The 20405-nt window shown below is 41.0% G+C and overlaps 1 protein-coding gene across 3 annotated transcripts in view; it reads left to right on the forward strand.

Moving 5' to 3' along the window:
* Positions 1–20405, forward strand: part of PCSK5 (proprotein convertase subtilisin/kexin type 5) — a 519637-nt gene that overhangs the window by 131707 nt on the left and 367525 nt on the right. For all 3 annotated transcript variants that reach the window (XM_027549490.1, XM_027549491.1, XM_027549492.1), the window contains exons 4-5: positions 7639–7782; positions 13214–13290. In XM_027549490.1, the coding sequence (XP_027405291.1) occupies positions 7639–7782; positions 13214–13290 (221 nt within the window). The remainder of the gene's footprint in view (positions 1–7638; positions 7783–13213; positions 13291–20405) is intronic.

Consider the following 20405-nt stretch of genomic DNA (forward strand, 5'->3'; position numbering starts at 1 on the left):
CAAAGAGGATCACAAAATTTACAAATGAGAGAAAGCTTGTCCACTAAACTAAATTCATAGATCATCCAGTTACCCTTTGGCTGCTCTGTGAAATTCATCTTCTTTTCTTCTAAAAGACTAATTTTTAAAGAGTAGTTTTAACTTCACAACAAATGGAGAGGAAAGTACAGAGATTTCCCATATGCTGCCTACCCTGACACATACACAGCCTCCCTCAATATCAACATCTCCCTCTAGAGCGATACATTTGTTGCAGTTGATGAACCTGCATTGACACATCTTATATCCTAGATCTGTAGTTTACATTAAGATTAACTCTTCGTGGTGTTCATTCTGTGGGTTTAGACAAATGTACAGTGACGTGTATTCATCATTATAGTTTCATACAGAGCACTTCCACTGCACTAAAAATCCTTAGTGCTCTCCTGTTTGTCCCCTGATCCTCAGTCCCTATCAACCACTGATCTTTTTACTTCCTCCATAGTTTTGCCTTTTCCAGAATGCCATATAGTTGGAAACATACATTTTTTAGCCTTTTCAGATTGACTTCTTTTACTCAGTCATATGCATTTAAGTTTCCTCCCAGTCTTTTCATGGCTTGCTAGCTCATCTCTTTTTAAGCACCAAATAATATTTCATTTTCCATGGCACCACAGTTTATCTATCTATTCATCCTCAGACATCTTGGTTGCTGCCAAGTTTGGGCAATTATGAATAAAGCTGCTGTAGTATCCCTTTGCAGGTTTTTATGTGGAACTAAATTTTCGGCTACTTTAGGTAAATGCCAAGGAACACAGTTGCTGGATCCATATGGTTAAGAGTATATTTAGTTTTCTAAGAAACTTCCAAGCAATCTTCTGAAGTGACTATATGATTTTAATTTCTGCCAGCAATGAATGAGAGAGTTCCTGTTGCTCTACGTCTTCACCAACATTTGGTGGTGTCATATTCTGGATTTTAGCCATTCTAATAGGTGTTTTAATCTGCATTTCTCTGGTGACATATGATTTGGAACATCTTTTCATATGCTTATTTACTTTATGTGTATCATCTTTTTCAGTGAGGTGTCTATAAAGGTCCCTGGCTCATTTTTTAATTGACTTTTTTTTCTTCCCGTTGAGTTTGAGAGTACTTTGTACATTTCGAACAACAGTCCTTTTGCAACTATTTTTTCCTGTCCTATGGCTTGTCCTCTCCTTCTCTTGACATTGTCTTTCATGGAGCAGAAGTTTCCATCTCTTCAGTAATTTCTTTCATGCATTATGTCCTTAGTGTTGTATCTAAAAAGTCATCAACATACACAAGATCATCTAGATTTTTCTCCTATGTTATCTTCTAGGATTTCATTTTAGTTTTGCATTTCATATTAAAGTCTATGAGCTATTTTGAGTTAATTGTCGCAAAAGATGTGATTCTTTTTTTAAATTTTATTTATTCATTTATTTGGATGTGGTGGGTCTTCGTTACTGCTCACAGGCTTTCTGTGTCTTCTGCAACAGTGGGCTACTCATTGTGGTGCCTTCTCTTGGAGAAGGCAATGGCAAACCACTCCAGTATTCTTGCCTGGAAAATCCCATGGATGGAGGAGCCTGGTAGGCTACAGTCCCTGGGGTCGCAAAGAATCGGACACGACTGAGCGACTTCACTCTCACTTTCTCTTGTTGCAGATCACTGCCTTATAGGGTGCCCAGGCTTCAGTAGTGACACATGGAATCTAGAACACGGGCTCAGTAGCACTTGGTGTGTGGGCTTAGTTGCTTCGTGGCATGTGGGATCTTCCCAGACCAGAGCTTGAACCCATGTCCCCTGCATTGGCAAGTGGATTCTTAACCCATGGACTGCCAGGGAAGTCCCCCCACTTTTGTTTTTTTGCATGTGGACGTCTAGTTGTTCCATCACCATTTGTTGAAGGGACTATCTTAGGTCCGTTATATTGCCTTCACTCCTTTGTCAAAGATCTACTGACTATGCTGCCTCAGTTTTTTTTGATTCTCATTTATGAGTGGAGTTTTAGGAGCTAGGTTTATTTTCATTATCCTCTATTTGGCATTTTTATACAACATTTCTTCTAATTTTTTTTATTAAAAAAAATTTTTTTTTGGTATTAAGTGGGACACTCTTAAAATTTTGTGAGTGAGATATAATTTTCCACCAGTTAAATTGTGTTGGCCAAAAAGTTCATTTGGTCAACCCATATTATGTGTGCTTAGTCACTAAGTCATGTCCAGCTCTTTGCAACCCCATGGACTGTAGCCTGCCAGGCTCCTGTGTCCTTGGAATTCTCTAGGTCAGAATACTGGAGTGGGTAGCTGTTCTCTTCTCCAGGGGATCTTCCCAACCCAGGGATTGAATCCAGGTCTCCCACATTGCAGGCAGATTCTTTACTGTCTGAGCCACCAGGGAAGCCTCAACCCATATGATGGTAGATGTAATTCATGGTTCCAGCAGAGTTGGCATACTAGTATAAATATGTGAAGTAAAATATGATGATTCATAGGGGGTCATTTGACCAATGTACTAGAAAATAGTTGGACACCATTCTCTCTTCCTACACCCTGTTTGTAATCTCCAACCACCAGCTGAGGCCCCAGCCACAAATAAAAACTATTCTGATCATCTTAGCTATCCTTACAAAGATCAATTGTCCTTTCAAGTTTGCCTAACCTAAATCTCAAAATAATGAAGAGAATCATCATTTCATAGTAATCTATTTCTCCTTAGAACATAGGACTGCTTGGTTTTGAATCCTAATTCTGCTATTGACCAGCTGTTTGACCTCTAGAAGGTTAAAGGCTGATTAAGTCCTGTGTTCTTTAGCTGTTAAAAGGAGATAATAAAAGTACCTCCCTCCAGCTGTTCTGAGTCTTACATAAAGCTAGTTCATATAAAGGGATTAGTACAATGCTTGGCTATGGTAAGAATCTAGATGTCAGTTCTATGTCCACTTAAAGGAGTAACGATTTTATTTTTTTCCATTTCTTAGAACCTTAGACTCCAGATTTTACAAAGAATTCCAGGCATATTTACACCTTAATAAGTTAACTAGATATGTTTCTGAGTTTGTCTATAAAATAGATTTTTACATTTTAATTATATTTATTGAAGTATAGTTGATTTACAATGTTGTGTTAGTTTCTGGTATTCAGAATATATATTTTCTTTTTTTCCGATTATTTTCCATTATAGATAATTATAAGACATTGAACATTGTGTCCTATGCTATCCAGTAGGACTTTGTTTTTTATCGATTTTATATAATTAGTGTGTATCTATTAATCCCAAGATCCTAATTTATCCCTCCCTTGCTTCCCCCATTTGGTAACCATAAATTTATTTCCTGGGTCTTTGAGTCTGTTTCTTAAAGCAGATATTTATATTTAATTCTACTCTTTTATTATCATTGTATAGTCAGAGATGCAGTCTTATGAACCACTGTATCAATGACAATGAACAACAGATGTTTTCAATGTTAACAGGCTATTGGCAGCATATAAATTGGCAGTTCATTAGAGACCTTAAGAACCTGGAAAAGTTTAAAAACAATGACACTGAGGGTTCCTCCCCACCCCCCAGTCTGAAGAAAATGATGGTGAGAGCATAACAAAGGTGTTTATTTTGGGTACAAACTGTTCTTTCATTGAGCAAGCACTGTGATATGTTTATAAAGACACAAGAGAAGTGGACACACCCAGAGTGGTTTATAAGCAAAATAGCTCATAGCCCTGGTATGGAAGAGGCTGTTGCTAGAACTCACAGAACAATCTCCCTAAAATTTCATTCCTGAAAAGAATAAAAGGTTTTACAGATAAGAACACTGAGAGACCATGTAGTAACCATTGTTTCTGCACATATTTGCTGCTTTGTGTCCTTTCTAAATACTTTGTCATCTACGTGTAGACCATCATTGAAACACAAGACATTTTTCAAAGCTGAAGGTACCTAAATTTACTGTGAATATTTATTGTACCTATACAGCGCAAATATGTGTTTTTCATCTGCTTCAAATAAGCTGGAAGTTTCTGACCCATCCCTTTTTTGAATACCAGTCTGGGGACTGCATATGTGGTAACAGAATTCCAGAAACTAGTTTTATTAGTTCCTCCAGTTCTCAACATGGCGGACTGAGTATGAGGAAGTCATAGTTAATATGTGCTCCTTTGGCCTTTGGGTGATGCTCTAACATAGATTGCTGTCAAATAAATAGAGTCCAATTTAAAGACCATTTTGATCAGGCAGTTAAGGAAATGATTAATTCCTTTTCACTTGGGCCATGTTGACTGGAATCGATATTCTCTTCAGTCTTTGCTCTTTGGGTATCTTGGGCATATGAAGCAACATTAGAAACACGTTCAGAAGCCTGGACCACTTGAAATAGGTATTAAAAATCTAAAGGTCACATTCAGGTTAAAGGGTCCTGATTTAAGGGTCCACTAATCTTATGACTTGCAGAAACACCCCTGGCTCTCATTATCTTTTTTTCTTTGACATTTCAGCCACCTGCAATAGTAAATTATCCATATGAAAGTATCAATTGGATATTTCCCCTCCTGCCTCTTTCTCCTGTATCATGTTGGCAGATGAAAAGAAAAAGTGGTACAAAAATATTTAATGGTGAAGTCAGATTCAACAAAAGCAGAGGTGGAAGAAAGAAGCCTAATTGCTCCACTTTGAACACACATGTTTTCCATACACGGCTGGTTTTCTTCAATTTTCATAATTGCAATTTCAGGCAGCATCCTTCCACTCCAGGACGGTCATCCCATGTGTGGGTGACCCATTTCCTGTACACTTCCTTCCTCCGGCCCACTTCTTGGCTACATTAACATTACTTCATGTCACAAATGATACCACAGGTGGCCAGAACAGGTTTTGAAAAAGGAAAAAATGAAATAGAAACCTGTCAGAGTTGCTTTCTGTTAAATTAAAATATTTGATTAGGTGCGGCCCAAACTGTTGGCCAGAATGAGACTTCCGAAAAACATTGGCATTTTGGAAACCTGCACTATTTCTTTCGTGATCTATTAACCAAGCATTAGCTGGCTGGGCTATCTCTGACGAGGTCAGAGGAGCAAGTATTTGGCAGTTGTGAACTTGGATATAAAGTGAGAATATGCCCTCACTTTTGGGGTGTAATTGATCAGCTAATATTGACTGAAATCCTAGATTAGAATTGGTTTAATGCATAGTCTTCTAGGGGCTTACAGTCAAAGGAGACAAAATTTACATACACGTTTCAACAGTCAACCATAGTGAAGCAGAATTCAGTGTGTAGGGGTTAGATTGTGTAGAACAAAATATATGTATGTGTCTGTCTGTCTTCATTCCTAAGAGAAGAGATAGCCAACTAGGCTGAAGAATGAAGGAAAGCTTTTTGGGAAGAAGTTGTTCCCAAGCTGTACTCCAAAAACTGGGGAGCAAGGGGAGAACGGAATTTGGGTCAGTGTGTGCAGGGCCTCAAGTGCCAGAAGGAATCAAGAAAGTAACAGAAAGTTGCAAATGTTCATAAAATATATAAGCCTCTATTTTCAACAAAATTGATATTATCTGTGTTGAAAGATGGGTATACCATTTGTTAGAATGAATCCATAAAACTACTCAAGTGTACTTATAATGTTCAACAAAAGGCAATCTCCTTTGGAGAATAAATTAACAAATTCGTGTCAGGAGATACTAGAGGTGTCTGCCACTTGTTACTATGTGACATTGAGGGATGAAATTTGGAAAGAGGTAAGCTTCCATTTTGTTGTTGTTCAGTCTCTGAGTCATGTCCGGCTGTTTGTCACCCCATGGACTGCAGGCTTTCCTGTCCTTCACTGTCTCCCAGAGTTTGCTCAAACTCATGTCCATTGAGTTGATGATGCCATTTCATCCTCTGTCGCCCCCTTCTCCTCCTGCCTTCAGTCTTTACCAGCATCAGAGTCTTTTCCAATGAGTTGGCTCTTCGCCTCAGGTGGCCAAAGTATTGGCGCTTCAGCGTTAGACCTTCCAGTGAATATTCAGGGTTGATTTCCTTTAGAATTGACTGGTTTGATCTTGCTGTCTAAGGGACTCTCAAGGACTTTCATTTAGGTTGTATTTAAAATAGAAGTCAAGTCATGGCTACAAAGCTCAGGATGACCTGACTTCTGTTATCCCTTCTAACCTGCTACTTTCTGTGCCATTTCCCCTCACATCCACTAATCTTGCCTGGAAAATCCCATGGACGGAGGAGCTTGGCGAGCTGCAGTCCATGGGGTTGCAAAGAGTTGGACACGGCTGAGCTACTAAGCACAAGCACTACCAAGATGAGCTCTGAGCTCTTGGGCAAGCCAGCTCTTTCTCTTCAGACATATCTCAACTCACATTTCACTTTCTCAAAAACTGGGGTCTTTTTTTGACCATCCTTCCGAGAGAGGTGTGTACTCAGTCCCCTCAGTATTGACTGCCATATTACCCTCTTCAATTCCTTTAAAACATAAGGAGTGCTACAAATAGTCTTCTTTGTTTTCTTTAGCACCTGGGTTTCCCATTTAGAGAGGTCACGAGGACAGGGGACCTCATTGTCCTTGTTCACTGCTATTCCCCCGCGTGCAATAAGCGCTCAGCAAAGTATGTGTTAGATGAATCCGTGTCAGTGGGGTCGTCATTATTCCTCGAGCCTACAGAGCACGCGTTCTCCTCCCCTCCTGAAGTGCTGAACAGTTACAAAGCCGGAGGAAGATAGTGAATGGTGTGGACCTGGGGTGGCTTGCGTTGCCATGGCAGTAGGCTAGAGTGGCACATCCCTTTTCCTTTGTTCCTCTAACTGAGCCTTAAGAACCTGGAAAACAATACCACTCAGAGGGATATTTCACAGAGATGGACTTTGAAGGAATAATTGTGTGGGTTGGATGAATGCTAGTCAATTATATTGGGAAGAACTGCGGTTTAATTCATCTCTTGATGTGTTTGTATGTTGTAGCCATTGTGGAATGAAATCACTACGCATAATGAGCTAAGGTTCACTGGCTCTTCAGCCTGCCCTTCAAAGCCCTCACACACATTTTCCTGTGTCTGTCCCCCGTCTGGACTGTGCACTCCTCTTCCCTCCCTTCTCAAAGTAGTGCTGAATGACTCTGTTCACCCCCTGCAAATTATGGTGCAATGCTCATTGTTAATTTACTGAAAGAAGTTTGAGGAGATTGTTATTTTTTTCTCTTTTCGGGTTTCTCACAGCAGTGGCACACCTCTGGCTGACACTGTACAGAAGCTGCTGAGGTTTTTCTCATTTGTAGCCAGGCTTTACTAGGTGCCTGGTTAAGAAATTATAATGTTCTTCTGTTATCTAGTTTGGGTTTATAAATGAAATGCTACAAGGCCTTTTTTATGTGTCATTAATAAATGCTAACAATAAAATGGTGCACTCATTGCTCTGCTGTTGAGATACCTTATCGTGTTTTCCCAAAGGATCTAAGGCAGACCTGGCAGAAGAGATTTCTGTTTCTCTTGCCTTACCCACATCTCTCCTTCCCCCCTTCCCCTGTTGTCATGTTGGAGATCTGTGCTTCTACTTGAACAGGCAATCCGCCAAATTAATGTATTGTCTTAAGTAGGTAATTCTCGCATCTCCTCTCCGTTTTTGTAATCTGCAATGTCCAATTCTCCCTCTTCCTCCTTTAGCACTGCAGTGACAACACGCATCCCTGCCAGTCAGACATGAACATCGAAGGAGCCTGGAAGAGAGGCTACACGGGAAAGAACATCGTGGTCACTATCCTGGACGACGGCATCGAGAGGACCCATCCAGATCTGATGCAAAACTATGTGAGTGTTTACTGTGGTCACAATGCCTTCCCTCCTGGGAAACAATGGAACTCACGTGAGGATGATCAAAATGGGGGAAAGCATGGAGCTTTCCCAGGTGGCTCAGGGGTAAATATTCCACCTGCCAATGCAGGAGATGCAGGTGCCATCCCTGGGTTAGGAAGATCCCCTAGAGAAGGAAATGGTAACCAACTCCAGTATTCTTGCCTGGGAAGTCCCATGGACAGAGGAGCCTGACAGTCCACAGTCCATCTACAGTCCACGGGGTCACAAAAGAGTCAGACACAACTTAGTGACTAAACAACAACAAAAGGAGGAAAGTCACTGAAAAATAGCTGTTATGTATTGCTCCCATCTTACAGAAGATTCTCTCAGAGGACAGGAATCAGGAGATAATGCTATCCACTTTCCTGTGCCTTTGATATTGTGATGACAAAAAGCAGGTGATAAGGTAGCAGAAACCCCAGCTGCTGCTGCCAACAGCTGCTCCTCTCAACAATTCATCCATGCAGCCAGATAACACTCCTACTTTCCTTTATGGAGAAAGTGTACTTATAACTCTTCTCAAGTTGTTCTGTGAGTCTCTTTCTCTCTCTGCCTCTACCCCTATTAAAGGACAATAATGAATATTCTCCCCATAGTCCTCAGGAATCAGCCAATTCCCTTGTTTAAGAAAGAACCATGATTCCAGGACTCAGAACATATGGTAAGCCTGAGATCACAGAGCAAGTGAAAGGGCTGAGACTCAGTACTTTCACTGAAAACCACAGTCCTGATGCCCAGTGCTCAGTGGACACAGGTCGGTTTCTGTCCCTGGGGTTTCTCAGTCCGCTTTACCTCTGTGATATTTCCTGCCTGTAAATAGGTCAGTGACCCTTCTGTCCCCTACTCTCCAAACATATCCTTTCCACCAGCTTCTCCCTAAGTTTGGTTCAGTTCGGTTCAGTTCAGTTCAGTCTCTTAGTCATGTCTGACTCTTTGCGACCCTGTGAATTGCAGCACGCCAGGCCTCCCTGTCCATCACCATCTCCCGGAGTTCACTCAAACTCACGTCCATCGAGTCAGTGATGCCATCAGCCATCTCATCCTCTGTCGTCCCCTTCTCCTCTTGCCCCTAATCCCTCCCAGCATCAGAGTCTTTTCCAATGAGTCAACTCTTCGCATGAGGTGGCCAAAGTACTGGAGTTTCAGCTTTAGCATCATTCCTTCCAAAGAACACCCAGGGCTGATCTCCTTCAGAATGGACTGGTTGGATCTCCTTGCAGTCCAAGGGACTCTCAAGAGTCTTCTCCAACACCACAGTTCAAAAGCATCAATTCTTCGGCGCTCAGCTTTCTTCACAGTCCAACTCTCACATCCGTACATGACCAATGGAAAAACCATAGCCTTGACTAGATGGACCTTTGTTGGCAAAGTAATGTCTCTGCTTTTGAATATGCTATCTAGGTTGGTCATAACTTTCCTTCCAAGGAGTAAGTGTCTTTTAATTTCATGGCTGCAGTCACCATCTGCAGTGATTTTGGAGCCCCCCCAAAATAAACTCTGACACTGTTTCCACTGTTTCCCCATCTATTTCCCATGAAGTGATGGGACCAGATGCCATGATCTTCATTTTCTGAATGTTGAGCTTTAAGCCAACTTTTTCACTCTCCTCTTTCACTTTCATCAAGAGGCTTTTTAGTTCCTCTTCACTTTCTACCATAAGGGTGGTGTCATCTGCATATCTGAGGTTATTGATATTTCTCCTGGCAATCTTGATTCCAGCTTGTGCTTCTTCCAGCCCAGCGTTTCTCATGATGTACTCTGCATAGAAGTTAAATAAGCAGGGTGACAGTATACATCCTTGACGTACTCCTTTTCCTATTTGGAACCAATCTCTTGTTCCATGTCCAGTTCTAACTGTTGCCTCCTGACCTGCATATAGGTTTCTCAAGAGGCAGTCAGGTGGTCTGGAAGTTTGGTTAGAAGTCCGTAAGTATCTCCTAATATGCCATTCTCTGCTCCAAATGTGTGTTTCCTGATACCTCAGTGTTCTCCCTAAAATATTCATTTTGTTGCTGAAGAGCCTCCAGTGACTCCCTAGTATCTGCAGATGTAACTCTCTGATTGCTGTCAGGACCCTGCAGAAACTCCTGGTGGAGCCCACTCATACCAGTGCCTTCCACATTGCCTTCTGATCTCTTTCCTGTTGACGACTATTTCCACTAGAACACTGGTATTGCTGCAAACCCATCAAGACTTCAGTCACTTTTACCCATGTCCCTCTCTATACTTCATGACTTCTTTTAATTCCAAAGCTTTGGTTGTGTGAGTTTCCCTATAATGTTTTCATGTTGTTACTGAAAAAAAAAATGAAGTTGGTGATTTTCTATCAGCTTATGAATTTCCTTTCACAGCCTTGAAAAGACAAGCAGCTCTAAATCATGATGAAATCAGGACTCATATTGACCCTTAAGGAGGAAAGTCAGGGGCCAGGATTTGCCCTGTGTTTACAGAAGAGCCCCACAGAAAATTCTAAGCTATAACTCAGAGGACTACACCTCCAGATTTTTTTCTTCTCTCCTATTGGGTTGGCCAAAAGTTTCCTCAAGTTTTCATGTAATATTGTATTGAAAAACCTGGATGAACTTTTGGGTCAACCCAATATATCCAACCAGTCCATTCTGAAGGAGATCAGCCCTGGGATTTCTTTGGAAGGAATGATGCTAAAGCTGAAACTCCAGTACTTTGGCCACCTCCTGCGAAGAGTTGACTCATTGGAAAAGACTCTGATGCTGGGAGGGATTGGGGGCAGGAGGAAAAGGGGACGACAGAGGATGAGATGGCTGGCAGGCATCACTGACTCGATGGACATGAGTCTGAGTGAACTCCGGGAGTTGGTGATGGACAGGGAGGCCTGGCGTGCTGCGATTCATGGGGTCACAAAGAGTCGGACACGACTGAGCAACTGAACTGAACTGAACTGAATATATTCATGGTCGTTAAAGGAGCAACGTCAGCAAGGCCAGCCTATCTCACTGTGCCCTGAGCTGGTGGGAGTCCTGAGAGAGGCTTGGCCCGTAGGTTCCCTAAACACATCAGTACAGAGGATTCGCCATTCTCACAGGCCTGCTGCTTTCTCTCCTCATTGCTCCTCAGTAACTGGTGGACACAGCAGCGGCCCTGAGGAGCCTTGTAGTGGATGCACTCAGAATGGACGTGGCCTTTTCTTTAAGGCTGAGATTCCAAGAAAAGAACATAATGTCCTCTTGAAATCTGCTATCTCTCTCTCTCTCTCTCTCTCTCTCTCTCTCACCGTTTATCTTCAGCCTGGGAAGGCTTGGTTTCTCCTCACAGTAGAATCAGTTTGTCTCTGTTGCCATCTCTCCTCTGCCCTCTCTCTCAAATACTGCTTCAACTTCACATGAAACCATTTAGGTAGAAATGTCCATATATTTTCTCCAGTGTTTCTTTCTCATTTGCTCAATATTACTTATTGCATGACCCTTAATCTCAGATTAGTTTTCCTTTTGTCAGATAAACCTGAAAAGATTCTTTTATCTTTGCAGATAAGACACTTCCAAGTCACTTCCTAGACACATCAGAAACTACCGCTGGCTCACACAGCCACCCCAATTCCTAACCTATGAAGACCTTCCTTCCCTCAGGGTCACCCAATATCACCTGATACTTTATCAACTTTAGCTTTTCGTCTCAGTATTCAATCCTGTTGCCCTTTTCATTTCAAAAATTCAGCCAAGAAACCTCACAAGTCAATTTCTACAATGAAATTTTGAAACAGTTTCTCCTAAATTAGATGATTTTCCCTAAGGTTGAAAAAGAGAGAGAGAGGAGGAACTGCAAATTCATTTAGTTCTCATTTGAACCAAACATTTGAGTGGCTGCCCTCACCCTGCCTCCAAGCACACACAGGTAAGCGTGGTCTTCACAGAACAGACTTTAGAACTTACAAAGGAACTTCAGTTCAGACTCCTCATTTACAGGGTAGACACTGAGGCCTGAACACTAAAATGAGTTAGCCCAGGTCATATAAAGAACAGAACTATGGCTGTCCATGATAAGAAAGACTTCTCACCATATGCAGTGCAGTTTTTATAGAGCATTCCTATTCTCCACTGCATTGAAATGCATCTGATTAAATACAAAGAGCCTTAACCTAAATGTGATTGCATTCTTTACCTTTTTTCATTTTTTTTCCTCCCTTGAAAGAAAATTCTCTAGAATTTACCTGTGCAGTTACAGGTACCCTTTTGGTTCTCCTAAGGTTAGAGCTGGTGAAAGCAGAGAAGAGCACATTGGATTGGATGGGATGCCTGGGTTCCAGTCTTCATTCCATAGGCAATTCATTTCACGCCTGTGGCCAAGTTACGTAACCTGTCCCAGGCCTCTGTTTTCTTATGAGTAAAATTAGATGATATCACCCTTCATGCTTGAATGAACACTAAGCTGGGCTGCTTTGTGTTTCTCTGTATGGGAAGCAGGACTTACTATCTTTATATGTCATGTGTATTTTACTTACTTCCCCCAAACATTTCAAACTCCCTGTACCTATAAGTTATTTTCAGAAACAAGAGTCTTTGATAAGAAAGCAGAAAGCAAAGAGCATTTACTTTTATTAAAACTGATAACAGAAATCATAAAGCATAAGAAAATTCAAAACATCTTAAATTAGTTCTGTCTACTGTGATATAAATTTGAATGATGGAATAATCCACTAATTTTTTTTTCTTAGAAATTTGAATATTTTTCAAAATTATTTAAAAAAGCAAATAAATGCAGCTTTGGTTTCAGAGAAACCTCTGTTTCATTTGAAACCTTGACATAAAGTAAAACTATTGTTTTAGTTGGGGCAAAAGCCCATTGGGTATAAATAAGAAGTCTTGAATTGTGGACCCTTTCATAGTAGATAAAACATCTGAAACCAGACAAATATTCCCTCATAGAGGTCATAAGATAACCTGATACAGTAGATTTCTAATATTCATCTTTAATTGACTTGCCCGTTATTTGTGAATGATCTTTGTCTCCAGAAATCTCTGAATTGTGATAATGTATTTGCACACTCAAGAAATGAAGTAAGCAATAGAGGGAGAGTCTATGAAGAATAAATCACTTTGCTTCTAGGTGGTCTAGTAGTACTTTGCGGAGTAGGTGGGTATTGGGGTGAAGGGTCAATGCGAGGTATGGGGAACAGTGCTAGAAGGATGGACTGAGCACATCTTTGGTCTGTAGAGAGTATTTCTTCACCTTTATGGGACAAAATATGACACTGATCGTTATCGAACAAGGCATTCTGACGCCACTGGACCATGAGTGTTTTATTTAATCTAATTACTCTCTTGCAGAAATGTGTTTAAGGAGTCATGAGCCTTCAGGTCCATGGCTAATTAATGAACATCTGTATCCTTTCTCTCTCTCCTCTGTGGCCCAGGATGCTCTGGCAAGCTGTGACGTGAATGGGAATGACCTAGACCCTATGCCCCGTTACGACGCAAGCAATGAGAACAAGTAAGACGCCGGTGGGGTGGCTGGTGTGTGGCCCGTACAGAGCTTTGTTTTCTGCTCTTGCCAAGGGAAATCTTTCCTTGGAAATCTTTGGTAACAAATTATCCCTACTTTGCTGTAAGATAAACAAGTGTCTTTCTGCTAAAGTTTCTGGATATAAAACCGGGTGGTCCCCATGGTAAGAATGGTTGCAGAAAGAATCCAGGGGAATAACTTGAGGATGTGCCTGGGGAATATTGCTCCTCATGTGGTCACTGGCCTGTGACCCACTTGTTTAAGAATAGGGATGCTCAAGGGAGAGGCAAAACAAAGTGTCCCCTGGACTTTACTCTGTCCAGTTCAACATATTGAATTGAATGTTGTACCTGAGGTCTCTGCCAGGGCTTTCTGGTTTGCTTCTTTTTTCTGTCTTCTACTCTGCAGTAATTATATTCTTTACTAACATGCCTGCGATACCTATATGGCTTTTCATGTATGGAGCACATTATCACTCTTATTCTCCAAGGTAAGAGCCCATGTAGCCACATTTACACTTTCCAGTTAGTACGGTAGTTTTTGGAAAGCAAATGAAATGCACAATCATTTCTTGCTTATGATGACCCAGGTATTTTTCAAAGATTAGTAGAATGTTTCTAATATCTAGATCACATTAAAATTTGGGCTTTTACTTCAAAGTTTTTTCAGGATAATATTGTGATTTAGATACTATCATCTGAATTTTTACTTACCTATTTTTGTTTGGGATCACAAAAGTTATAAAGAGAGGTGTTTTGTTCATTTATTATGTACAGTTTCTACCCTGCATTTTTCCTAAGGGAAAATTTTCTCACCTGGTATTATTTGATTAAGTCGATAAATTTAGATAAAATCATGCAGCCTGGATAATTGTGACTATGCATGGGGTGTTCCCTTCCCCCTTCTTAACCATTTACAAAGAAGCCTTGAAAAAGTTACCGTGAAAAATATGCTATTTGATAATATTAGCAATTGAATCAATGTTATAAATCAGATTCGGTGGTGAAAGCATTAATATACAAATTGATGTAGATAGAATTTTCCAGAACTTTTGAAACAAAAGAAAGGGCCCTGAAGTAAACTGGATAGTTTTCCATCAAGCCTGGTCATTACTGTCTAGATTACACTGTTTAAAGTTATGATCAATAATTTGAGACAACGTGAGCTAATTTACTTAACCTAATTAGCAAACTAACATGAAACACTGAAAAAGAAACTTGAAGCTTCCATATTTAAAAGGTCACCTGTGATAAATTTCACTCTCTAGTGCAGTCTACTCTAGTGCAACATGCTGCTTCTGCTGCTGCTGCTAAGTTGCTTCAGTCATGTCTGACTCTGTGCGACCCCATAGACAGCAGCCCACCAGGCTCCCCCGTCCCTGGGATTCTCCAGGCAAGAACACTGGAGTGGGTTGCCATTTCCTTCTCCAGTGCATGAAAGTGAAAAGTGAAAGTGAAGTCGCTCAGTCGTGTCCGACTCTCTGCGACCCCATGGACTGCAGCCTACCAGGCTCCTCCATCCATGGGATTTTCCAGGCAAGAGCACTGGAATGGGGTGCCATTGCCTTCTCCCCTAGTGCAACATATACGCTCCTAAAAATACTCGCGCTATGCAAAGTCTAAAACCACAGAGTAATAGGAAAATGTGGTTGGAGCTCACACTCAGAAACTTCATCAATGACATGCACAGAAAAATGGTAGGCACCTATTAAAAATAATAGCCCAGTTTTATTCATTTTAAGTGATTAAGAAATATATAAAACTAATCAATGTGGCACTTTATCTTATATAAAAACTCTCCCAGCAATCCTTAGATGTGAAGCAAAAAGAAAAAGGCCCAGATAGGTCAAGTGGACAAGGATTAAACAGGTAGTAAGAGATGGAGATGTTAGGAAGCAAAGAATCCAACTCAAGTGGTTTGTTTATAAGCTCTTGCTCTGTATATTATACACAAGGCTAAGTTCTTAAGGTAATGAAAAGGAAAATGATCCAAGTACCTTTCATTTCAATGAGTTGTGACTAGAGATAATTGGTTTCAATAACAGTAAGTTTGAGAGAATGAAAGATTGAATTATTGACCAAAACAGTTTGATAATACAGAGTGCTGAGCTGACCTTTGACATCTTGTCATAAAGAAGGCTAAAAAAAAAGTGTGTGCCAGTCTGGTACTTCAAAATGGAAAGAATATAATTCAGAGAGCTAGGTTGGGTTCAGAGTCCCTTTCCATCAGTTTTATACTTAATCTGTGGTCTTATCATTATGAAATTAAATTCTAACTAGTTTGTTTATAATTCTGTTGTGACACTGACTTCTTTAGCTGTGCTGTTTTATTTTCATACAATTTATAGAAGTTATACTCCATTTACAGTTATTACAAAATATTTATTATTAAGTATTTCCTGTGTTATAAAAAACATCTTTGTAGCTTATTTTACACCCAGTAGTTTGAACCTCCCACTCCCCCACCCCTATTCTGCCCCTCCTGTCACTTTATCTTGATTAAGACCTGAAATTGGCTTATAGAAGTGTGTGCCCATTGCATCTGCTTCTACTCACATGCTTGCCACTGTGTGTGCAAGAGAAAAAGAGGAAGAAAAAATGAGATAAAGATGAAAAATTTGAGGAAGAGAAAATAGGAAAATAATGAAATAGGCTGGGAGGAAGGAGTACAATTCACTAGAGTGGAGGATACCCTCCAGGATGGTCTTTGGAAGCATGGAAGCTTGCAAGTTATTATGAAGTGGAAGGAGGGTTATTCGAGGTCAGAGAGGAAACAACAGCATCAGATGTAGACACATTGTGTTCCTGAGGTGTGTAGTTCTGTGTGTTTCCTGTATTCCTACGGTGCTCATTGCAACTTGGTATGTTCTCTACATTCACCTAGAGTTTCTGATACAAAACTGTTCATAAACAAATGCAAATTTCACATTATATTCAGATCATTCTGTAATATGTCAATGTTATTGCAAATTTTTGTTTTGTTTTCAAGGCAAGCATTATAGTAGAACTGATTATGCCATATCCATTGGCTAAAGTTATCTCATCAACATTTGTGTGTATAGAGAAAAGAGAAACAGGAAAGCTCGAGTAAAGTCAAGATGCAGTTAACACCCAACGAATACTTGTACAGAGTGTGAAGGGACAGGGGTGCTGTAGAGGGGAACTGCAAGTGTGTAGTGCCCTGTAGCCAGTTCTGTCTGAATCTAGATGTGGTGAGTTTTGTATCAAAACTATTCTCCTAAGGTGTATCAGTCCTGTGACTAACGGTGCTGGCCACAAAGTGTGTATGTGAAGACAATTCTTTGAGTGTTGGCTTTGATGGCTTTTTTACTGGCTGTCTTTTAAAAACTGTATCCTTTGTGAGGACACCTTTCAAACTTGGTTGCTTGCCAAGACCTTTGCTCAAGAAGAGTAGCTATCTTCCTGGTCACACTGGTATATCCTAGTGTGTGCTGTTTTGACCCGTTCTAAGTAGTGCTCTTTCGTGTAATGTGGGTATGAGTGTTAGAGGACACAGGCATGTTCTGGATGTGTGCTTAGGTTTGTAGCCTTGACAGTGAAATATGACATTTTCCAGAGTGCAGCACCCGCACTCCTGCCTCTGTTTTATGAAAACCATCAGTCACCTGGGGCATCAGATGGCCCTATCAATCCATGCACATCCAAGACACATGTGTGCATGCTTGGTCGTGTCTGACTCTTTTGCAACCCCATGGACTGTAGCCCGTGAGGCTCCTTTGCCCATGGAATTTTCTAGGCAGCGATACTGGAATGGGTTGTCATTTCTTATTCCAGGGGATCTTCCTGATCCAGGGATCGAACCCACGTCTCTTGTGTCTCCTACATTGGCAGGCATATTCTCTATCACTGCCCACTCGGGAAGCTCGCTGCTGTTGCTGCTAAGTCACTTTAGTCATGTCCGACTCTGTGCGAGCCCATAGACAGCAGCCCACCAGACTCCCCCGTCCCTGGGATTCTCGTGGCAAGAACACTGGAGTAGGTTGCCGTTGCTTTCTCCGGGGAAGCTCACTAGTGCTGCCCAATTTTTCTTGGCTAACCACAAGCATGTATTGGGTTGGCTAAACCCAAATGAACTTTTTGGCCAAATTTAGGCATTTTGGGTTAAAATATCATCTCTGTTCACTAGACCATAATTATAAATATAATTGATGGATCTGTCTTTTAAGAGTGGGTCCTTAGATAATTCTGTATTAGTAGAAGTCACTTGACATCAGAAAATAAAGAGTGGTTTGTAGTTCGAGACTTGACTTTTAGCTTTGGTTCACCCTAATAGCTTTATGGTCTTTCAGTTCAGTCTCTCAGCAAAGTTCAACTCTTTGTGACCTCATGAACCGCAGCACGCCAGGCCTCCCTGTCCATCACCAACTCCCGGAGTCCACCCAAACCCATGTCCATCGAGTTGGTGATGCCATCCAACCATCTCATCCTCTGCCATCCCCTTCTCCTCCTGCCCTCAATCTTTCCCAGCATCAGGGTCTTTTCAAATGAGTCAGCTCTTTGGATCAGGTGGCCAAAGTATTGGAATTTCAGCTTCAACATCAGTCCTTCCAATGAACACCCAGGACTGATTTCCTTTAGGATGGACTGGTTGAATCTCCTTGCAGTCCAAGGGACTCTCAAAAGTCTTTTCTAAGACTTTAGGCTTAACTATTCTGAGCGTTAGTATTTTTAGAAATCTCTGAAATGGGCATAATAATACTTCCAAAGATTAGCAAGAAAATATGTAAAACAGCAGACGTAGGGCTGACTATATAATAGGTACTAGATAATTATAACTTATTGTAATTATTCAGTTCCTACATCCAGTTCTCAATAAATAATCAGTTAAAATTATAATTGTCTCAAAATACATGTACATATGAACATTATAAATTTCAATTAAGACTTGGAAGCCTTTGTTTATTTCCATGGTTAGAGGTTTAGATGTGCTTTATGATTCTATTGGGGCTGGGAACCATGACTCATTTGGTAGACAGTAAATCTGCTTTTTTGAAAAAATAATATTTATTTATTTGGCTGTGCCGAGTCTTTTCTTCATTGCAGCGTGTGGAATCTTTAGTTGAGGCATGTGGGATCTAGCTCTCTGACCAGTGAATGAACCTGGGCTCCCTATATTGGGAGCACAGAATCTTAGCCACTTGACCACCAGTTAGGAGGAATGTTAATCTAGGGCAGTGCTACTCAGTGTGGTCTGTGGATGGGTGCAGGACCATGAACTATTTGCTGATGGTGAGCATTAGGTAGAGAGTTTGTGTGTGCATGCTCAGTCACTAAGTCATGTGTGACTCCTTTATGACCCCATGGATTGTAACCAGCCAGGCTCCCCTGTCCATGGAATTTCCCAGGCAAGAATACTGGAGTGGGTTGCCATTTCCTTTCCAGGGGATCATCCCAACCCAGGGATTGAACCCATATCTCCTGCATCTCCTGTGTTGACAAGCAGATTCTTTACCACTGAGTCACTTGGGACCACGGAAGTCGCCAAATCTGCTTCTCTTTAATTCCATCCAATATTCCATTTCCCTTTACTCAATCATGGTGCCTTAAATTTAAAGTGAAGCTATGGTTTTTCCAGTAGTTATGTATGGATGTGAAAGTTGGACTATAAAGAAAGCTGAGTGCTGAAGAATTGATGCTTTTGAACTGTGGTGTTGGAGAAGACTCTTGAGAGTCCCTTGGACAGCAAGGAGATCAAACCAGTCCATCCTAAAGGATCCACTCAGTCCTGAATATTCATTGGAAGGACTAATGCTGAAGCTGAAACTCCAATACTTTGGCCACCTGATGCGAAGAACTGACTCATTTAAAAAGACCCTGATTCTGGAAAAGATTGAAGGTGGGAGAAGGGGACGACAGAGGATGAGATGGTTGGATGGCATCACTGACTCAATGGACATGAGTTTGAATAAACTGTGGGAGTTGATGATGGACAGGGAGGCCTCGTGTGCTGCAATCCATGGGAGTCGCAAAGAATCTGACACAACTGAGCAACTGAATTGAACTGAGTGAGGGGGAGGAATTTTTAAACATCACCTGAATGCAGTTGAAGCATATGTTGTGCAAGTACCTTCTCATTTTACAATCTGACTGGTAGGCTGCGGAGAATATTTGGAATTATTTGACACCTAGCTGTGTGTGTTCATTCATTCAGTGGATAATGATTGAAACACTACCTGTTGAGTGGCTCTGTTACGTGCTTAGGGGATACAATGAGGCAGTAATCTAAGCTGCTAACTAATTAGGAAATGACTTAGAATCTGTTACCTGAAGAGTTTTAGTCCTGTCGTGGGCTCTTCCTAACTGTGCTGTGGAGCCTGAGGGTGTGGAGGACTGACTGTACTGTGTCATTTTATGTAAAGGACTTGAGCATCCTTGGAGTTTGGTATCTGCAGGGAGTCCCTGAAACCAATGTCCAGAGGATACCAAGGGACGACTGTACTAACAGACAATGTACCCTCAAAACTATATGCAAATCATCTGTCTCAGATTTACCTGATTACATTTCTAGCACTGAAGCTTTGGGGTAAAGAAAATCACCTCTGAAGTAAAAAAAGTTATCAAAGTCCTTTTCTTATCACTTTTTTCAAGTCCCCAAACAGTGGTGTGTCAAACCTAAATAACAGATACTAAAGAAATAGCATGGTTGAGAGAGACCATTAAACCTGTTCTCCCATTTCACTTTCCCTCCATTCATATTAACTTGCAGAATAAAGCTGACTGCATTGTTCTAGGTTTAAAATAGAAAATGCCTCCCTGTAAATGAAACAGCCTCCTGGCATTTCATGCCACTACTCCCATTTCTGATAAATGAATTATGGATGTCTGAGTTAGATTTTTCCTTCCCTAGGTTGCTTCTTTTTAAATGTTCCCTCTGCTGAAGAGTCATAGCAACATATTTAGTGGGAGATGAGACCACACGTTGAATCTTGAATATGTGCTTTGTGAGCCCAGAATCTAATTTCCTTTCAAAACAAACCAATGCATAGGTTAAAGACTCATTTTCCAAAAGGAATGGAGTTTTCATCTTTGTCTCTTATCTCTATTCCCAGGAAGGTTTAGCCAGGGTGGATGGAAGTACATTTC

The sequence above is a fragment of the Bos indicus x Bos taurus genome, chromosome 8 (genome assembly GCF_003369695.1).
Source record: "Bos indicus x Bos taurus breed Angus x Brahman F1 hybrid chromosome 8, Bos_hybrid_MaternalHap_v2.0, whole genome shotgun sequence".
Classification (NCBI taxonomy): domain Eukaryota; kingdom Metazoa; phylum Chordata; class Mammalia; order Artiodactyla; family Bovidae; genus Bos; species Bos indicus x Bos taurus.